The sequence below is a fragment of the Oratosquilla oratoria genome, chromosome 25 (genome assembly GCF_046742065.1).
Source record: "Oratosquilla oratoria isolate Oo_2021 chromosome 25, ASM4674206v1, whole genome shotgun sequence".
Taxonomy (NCBI): Eukaryota; Metazoa; Arthropoda; class Malacostraca; order Stomatopoda; family Squillidae; genus Oratosquilla; species Oratosquilla oratoria.
Genome location: NC_134801.1, coordinates 26,653,726 through 26,661,225, shown reverse-complemented (window position 1 = coordinate 26,661,225; position 7,500 = coordinate 26,653,726). Strand labels below are relative to the sequence as shown.

At 46.5% G+C, this 7,500-nt stretch overlaps 1 protein-coding gene across 1 annotated transcript in view; it reads left to right on the top strand.

The window, feature by feature from the left end:
• Positions 1 to 7,500, top strand: part of LOC143038876 (uncharacterized) — a 259,742-nt gene that overhangs the window by 26,910 nt on the left and 225,332 nt on the right. Inside the window, exon 2 of the mRNA XM_076208541.1 lies at positions 5,860 to 6,043. Coding sequence (XP_076064656.1) covers positions 5,860 to 6,043 — 184 coding nt within the window. The remainder of the gene's footprint in view (positions 1 to 5,859; positions 6,044 to 7,500) is intronic.

Genomic DNA, 7,500 nt, shown 5'->3' with positions numbered 1-7,500 from the left:
ACACACACACACACACACACACACACACACACACACACACACACACACACACACACACACACACACACACACACACACACACACACACACACACACACACACAAATATGAAGAGAGAGGGAGAGAGAGAGAGAGAGAGAGAGAGAGAGAGAGAGAGAGAGAGAGAGAGAGAGAGAGAGAGAGAGAGGGAGATTATTTATTTTTTATTTTATTAATTTATTACGCCAAGGCGTCAGTCAGTACATAGATATACAAGCACAAAATGTTAATATAATGCATCAGATGGATACACAATCAATAGTAGTACAATGCATATGAGTCAGAGCCTCAATATTGTCATATCGGTAATAGCAACATAACATTGAGTACAATGTGATAGTCTTAGTAATAAATGACAGCAGTGAGGACAATAAGTCCCACAACTAAGCGCAGTACAATCACAAACATTTGACAAACATAGGACATAATGGTAGTGTGCATAGACAGACCTAAATGACATACATAGTGCGCAATATCATTAAGGCCATCGATGTGAGGGGCACAAAAGGTAAGAGAGAGAGAGAAAAAAAAAAGGATTCTCTCCCCTCTCCCCTTTTTCCTTCCTTTTCCTTTCTTCTTCCTTCCCTTTTCCTTCTTTTTGGTATAGTCTGAGTACGTAAACATACAATTGGAATACATATAATAATGGTTATGGGAAGCAACAAATCTAGACAGAATGTGCCGAGTAACATCACGAGAGGACGCACTCGACATCACATGACGCCCCTCCCCCCCAGGTTGAATAACCTGAGGAAGTAGAGGAATGCTGTCGATTCAAGACCTCATTCTCCTGCGGTGCTCCTCGACTCAGCAAATAATACAGCAGGCACGAACATTCAATAAACAAAAGTCATAATGGCAGTGTACATAGACATACGTAAGGAACATACACAGTAAACAGTATCACTGAAGGTCACCGATGAGAGGAAAGCAAAAGGAAAAAAAAAAGATACATTAAACAATTTATAAATTGAGTGTGAGTGCATAAGTATTCAAGTGGAATACAAACGGTAATGGATATGAGCAGCAATAATATTTGTCAGAATGGGCTGTGTAACACCACAGGAGGACGTAACCAATATCACACAACGACGCCCCCCCCCCTCCTCCAGGCTGAACAAGCTGTGGAAGTAGAAGAAAAGTGTAGTCGACCCAGGACCTCACCCTTCTGCAGTGCTCCTCGACTTAACCAATAATACAGTCAATAACCACCGAAGTGAGGAAAACGGGTAAGTATTATGTCAAGGTTGTCAGCCTCGAGCAAGAACGTGCAGATTTGAATCAAGGTCTGACCTCTTGGTAGAAGATCTCTTACTGTGGGGCACTTAAGACAATAGTGCTCTAGGTTGTTAGCATTAGGGCTGTCGCATAGTTTACAGGTGGTGTACTGTGGCATGTCAAGAGTGTGGGCGACCTGCCACAAAGGCCGATACCCCATCCTGAGTCGAGCACTAATTACATTGTGTTTTCGCACAATTAACCCGCGTAGCTGGGGGGATTCGGACTGGTGCTCCCTGATATGTGTACTGTGTGTAGTGAGGGATGTCATGACCACCCATAGTGAATGCAGGCAGAGCTCTGGGATTGCGTGAGGTAAAAATCCTGCTTTTCTCTGGGGAGAAAAGGAGGCCACAGGAGGTAGCGGCCATGTTGAAATCACGGAGCATGCGCTGAAGGTCATGAGGTGAGGTGGAGTGGATGCATATGTCATCCGCATAGCAGGTGATAGTAGTACCGGGGATGATAGGAAGGAGGGAGAGTAGACGATGGATCAGAATTTTGAATAAGAAGGGACTTAGCACACCTCCCTGCGGGGTGCCCAGTTCAAACGGTTCATAGGAACTGTACGACCCCTTGAAGTAGACACGTGAGGTTCTATTACAAAGGTAACCTCGAATCCATTTTAGTAGGTTCCCCCGAACTCCAAAGTCCACCAGTTGGTCAAGGATAATTTCCCTGTTGGCTATATCGAAGGCAGATTTGAGGTCCAAGAAAGCAACCACACTGGTGGGGGAGAGACGTGTGTAGAGCTCAACAAGGCAGTGGTGTGTGCTCCGTTGCGGAAGGAAACCATAAAGACTGGGGGAGAGCTTATCCAGTAGTCGGTGCATCAGTCGGGCAAGAAGGATGCGTTCAAACACTTTGCTAAAACAGGAGGTGAGAGAGATAGGCCTAAATTTGTTGGTGCCAGGTTTCGGTATAGGAATGATAGTGCTTTTGATCCAGGCTGAGGGCACATGCCCCAGGCGAAGGCAGAGATTGAAGAGCTGTAGTAGGGGGTTACAAGGAACATTCTGAAGGAGACGAAGGACTTGATAAGTGAGGCCATCCTCACCAGGGGCAGAAATCTTAACCCTAGCAAGAGAACGGTGTAGCTCGTCCTCGGTGAATGGGATGTCATCTTCTTCATCTGTCTGTAGTAACGCACCCATTAGGCGGAGGTTACGAGAGCTGCGGTGGGAGGACAGTGCCTCTTGGACATTCCCAGGAAGGTTGCGAGTTTGTGACTGCTCTGACCAGGTAGTAATAAGATCCTGTGCATACTCAAGCGGACTGTGGTGCAGAGTGCACGCGGATTTCTTCTTGACAACCTTCTTTATAAGATGCCACGTAGTGCCCGTGCTAGTCTGATGGTTAATACTATATATAAATTTCTGCCAAGACTATGTGTGCAAGTGTTCAGGCGTGGGCTGCCTTTGAAAAGAAAAATCCCAGCATCCACCGCTATTCTTTCCGCTTGGGCAATACGCTGATCCAGTGTCCAGGAACGGGTCTCAGTGCGACGTTGAATGTGTGGGCAGAGCACATAGTGCGTGTAGAAGTCATGTGGAGAATTCACCTGTGAATCGTATAGGCTGTCAGGAGAATGAAGATCAAAAGTGGGAAGGAGGCGAGAAATATACGAGATGTATGTGGGGCAGTATTAAGGAGGGATAGAGATGCGGGTACGGTAATGGGGGATAGAAGCTTGAGCCTGTAGGATGGAGTATGTTAGGCTAATAGCAACATGGTCAGAGAAGAGAGAAGGGATAGATGAGCAAAAGACATTGGATGCCACAAGTCGTGCAGTGATAATGTGATCTATAGTACCTCCACGATTGTGTGTGGCACCACCAGTATCCCAACGTGTTAGGCGATATCGGCGGATGTAGTCTTGCAGAGGCCTGCCAGCGCGGTTGGGAGTGGGAGATACGTCTCCAAGAGCAGGGTGCTTTGCGTTAAAATCCCCCATATAGATCATTCCACTATCTGTAGGTATAGGAAGGGCTGGTAGATTAATAAAACCGGGAGCAGAGTAGACATTGCACAACCGAAGAGTACTATTTCCTACAGTAATCTCAAAGAGCTGAAAGGTCATATCAGGTTGCGCAGAGGAACCAACGAGCATGTGAGGCAGGGATGATTGAATGTAGGTAATGAGGCAATTTCTGGTATAGTGTACATATGACACATACCCTGTGAGCAAAGGAGCCTCCTCCCTATGTGGAGCACTACCAGAAAAGGCCTCTTGTATAAATATGACTTGTGGATGATGTTCATAAACATAGGTTTTAAGTGCCGTGAGTTTAGAGGAGTTGTCTAATACCAAAGGCATTCCAGGAAATGGCATTAAAACGAATGTGACTAGCGAAGTTTAGTCTTACTGTGGCGGGAGGCAGACGTGGGTAGGGCACTACCGGGTGGAGTACTGGGCAAGGAAGACCTGTGCTGCACACTAGTTAACTTTTCAAGGTGGGAGTCGACCTTGTCAAGTTTATCAGTAAGAGTTGTGATGGTGGTGAGGACAACCTGATGTGATTCGACCAGACTTGCTAAAGAGTTTGCAGTAACAGTTTGCTGGGCTATGATACTGTCTATACGGGCATCTATGGTGTCAAAACGAGCCGTGAGACCAGTGCAGCGGGATTCCAGGGTGGCAACTGACTTATGGAGAGCAGTGATGTCAGCTGAATCAGTCTGACGTGGAGATGAGTGTGCGGGTTGGTGGCGGAGTTGGTGGGGTATGACCTGTTGAAGTGTTACGGGACCATTTGGTACAGCCGTGCCAGACGTTAACCCCAGGCATTTTGCACCGAACACACTTCCACTGTGAGGAGTCAGGCTGTCGCAGAGGCGAGGAATTTGGTGGGGGCATCTCCAGCAGCGATAGCAGTAGATGAAGCAGGAGGAACACTGTGCGGGCAGGAGCGTGTATCGTGGTTAGCAGCACACCACGCACATCTGGCCGAAGCAGAGCAATAGCGCGAGATAAGGCCAATGCCCCAGCATTTGTTGCACCAAGGCTTCTCGTCCGTCATCCTGCGCAATTCACAGGGAGGGAGGCACGGGAGAAAGGGAAACTCAATAACAGGTGGTGGGGGTTCAGGGAGACTCCAGGTGATGACAATACGGTTTATAGGATTCCCGTCCTGGTGGAACCGTCGAGCAGTGTGCACACCTTGTAGAGTCTTGGCAAGGGAAGGATCTATTGAAGTAGGGTACCGAGTAACGAGATATGTAGGGAACTTACGGGGTCGCTCAAGTGAATCCTGAATAACACATCGCATGGAAAGAAAATCACCACTTGTAACACTGTCTATGATGTCCTTGCGACGCCTCGATACGTAGACATAACGTGACGTGATAGAAGACATCTTCACTTCAGCCAACTCTCGATCGAGATGAAACGCTTTAGTGACTTCAGTTAGCCAACGGAGTTTCACTTCACAGGAGGGGTTATCTTGGAAACTCAGATTGACATAGTCCTCCCTGGGAGCAAAGGCTGGAGCAGTTGACGGGAGTGATGAGGAAGGGGAAGGGGAAGGGGACGGGGCAAAGGTCTGTCAGAGGTTACAGGTTGCACAGTGTCTTTGTCTGTCTTGTGAGTCTTGGCAACAGGTGATGTTGAGGTACTACTGGCGTTATATCTAAGGTCTATAGGGCGTTTAGAGGAGGTAGAAGTGGGATGTTGGGGTGAGAGGACACCACTCCTCCTGTCGGCTGCTGATTTTCCCTGTGCGGAAGATAAGGCCAGTTCTGTGAAGCCTGTTCCTCCTCGTCACTTAGGGCGAGGTCAGCCACGACATCCATCACTGTGGAAGGACCAGAATAGTTCATGGTGCCTGGTGAGGTGGTAATGTTGGCTACAATTAGGGATGTCAACGGTTGGGTAGGACAGTCATGGCGTTACTCGCCTCGTACTGCGCATGCGCAGTTTTGAGGAAAATTGTTTGTAGGTGTCCCGGCCCGGTGCACGATTTCAGATCGTAATTTTAACAAAGTTTAAGAATTTGCCAACACTAGGATGACACTACACCAATCACTGCATCTTCTTGTAGGCCTCGGCCCAGTCTGAATGTTGGAGAGAGAGAGAGAGAGAGATTTTCCTCTTCCTGTGTTTATTTTCAATTGTAGATGACCAAGGGAAGGAAAGAATGTACATTCAAATGGAAATTATTGCAGGTGTACATAGAGTTCAAAACATCCATCCATCCACAGACCACCACGAAAGCAAACTCTAAAACAACCACAATTACTTCTTAACAATATCCATCCTTACAACGTGTCACAGACTGAATCCACGGCATACAAATTCCCGCCTGGCTGTCTCATTCAAACGAAAGTTGGGGAGAGGGAAGTTTGCGCTGAGGGACGCTCGTGTGTTATTATCTAAAACAAGTGATTTTGCCAACACTTTTATTGTTGAACTTTATCGTTGACTATGACTTCCATTATGGTGTCAGATCCTGAACATTTCTCCTGAATCTCTATCATCAAAATATCCGAAATTGTGTAATTACGTATTCTGTGCGCTTAATGTTCTTCCTTCTCATTTCCGCAGCTTACCGCAGCCCAGGTGCCGCACGACCCGCGGTGCGGTGGCATGTTTGGCAGCTACGTTGACACCAAGGACTGCGGCCGCTATGTGTCGTGTTGGAACGGCCGCGGCTACTCTATGCGATGCGGCACCAACATGGTCTTCAACCCCGACACGTCACAATGCCAGGCTGGCACAACCTGTCCCGGTAAGTGCCTCAGACTCTCTGGAATTCCTAAAGATGTGGTTCCTCACAGGAAGTCCATGAAAGAATTTTTATTTTATTGGAATTAAGAGAAATGCAGCCCAGTGCAAATGCATTGTTATACTATAGGGGTCCACATGTAAGAATGCGGTTGAAAAACGTCAAGTTAAACAAAAAAGGCTGGGGAGCACTGAGTTCTGATCAGTGCTAAACCCTTTTGCCTCTCCTGAATTCAAGTACGCAGATAAAACGTCGTTGCTGACCTTTGATATGATTCTTCTAATCATGCATTACCTCATTGTAAAAGCTTAGTCAGGTAGTTCAACAGATTTGACTCTCCGAACTCTTGTAACTATCCTCGAGTTAGACAGACCCTGAGCCAAGGAGCTATCACCTAGCCCGACACTGCACGATCTGCGGATACTTAATCGCACAATGGGGGGAGGGGGATTATAAATTTAGTATTTATTTGCGTAACAGAACAAATCTTTATATTGTATCTACTTGTATGTATATGGTATCCATAAACGGCGTTCCTATTAGGGATGGTTTACAACACAAATCCTCTAAGCCCACTATTTGTGTAAACAAGATACAAAAGCGTTGAGCCAGGCCCGAATTGAGCCTCCCACAGGCTCCAAATCCTCAAATCGCATGTACTCCCCGTCTTGCTGCAAGGGTGTGAGGCATAGAAAATCAGAGCTGGCTTAAAAAGGCTTCTCATAGTCTTTGGCACCAAATACTTTTGGAAAATTCAGGAGTGATTGCTGGTATAGCTTGTATCAAAACAGCAATTGATCTGTGAAACTCAATTAAGTTTTGACCTATTCCCAGCGTAATTCAAGAATGTCAAGTGAAGTATGTGGCACTATTTTCTGACGATGATCCTACTTATAGTGTGATTTCTACAAGAAACAACCATCGGATGAAGAAACGAAGCTCACGAAAACAAAAACAAGGCTGTAGCAGACCGACCGATACTGCCAAGAACTATTTGGAATTGGATGGGTGGCTGAATGGGGACGAGCTCGGGGAAATCGGGGAGAATGGCGTCGACGTATGAGGGATGCGGCACACCCTCCGGCGTATGCTTTTTGTTGATTATTAGGTATATATCGCTTTACAATTCGCACATGACTTTTTCTTAGTACGCCACACTTTTTTCCTTGATACTTTCGAGAGAGGTGCTTTAGGCCTTGATGTTATAAACGTGGTCCTCTCGTCTTTAGTTTTATGAAAACGGACACTTGGGCCTTGATACTTTAAATGTGACACTTCTTCACTATTAGGGGTGTCAGTTCGGAGGAACTTTATTCTTGGCCTTAGTATAATCAGGATGGCTGTTTGGCCTTGGCACCCTAAGCGTGGTACTTCCTCCCCTTTCACTAATTCGTGTGGCAGCTCATGCCAAAGTTATTATTGGCCTGTTACTCTAAACGTGGTGTTCTCAGCCTTTGTAC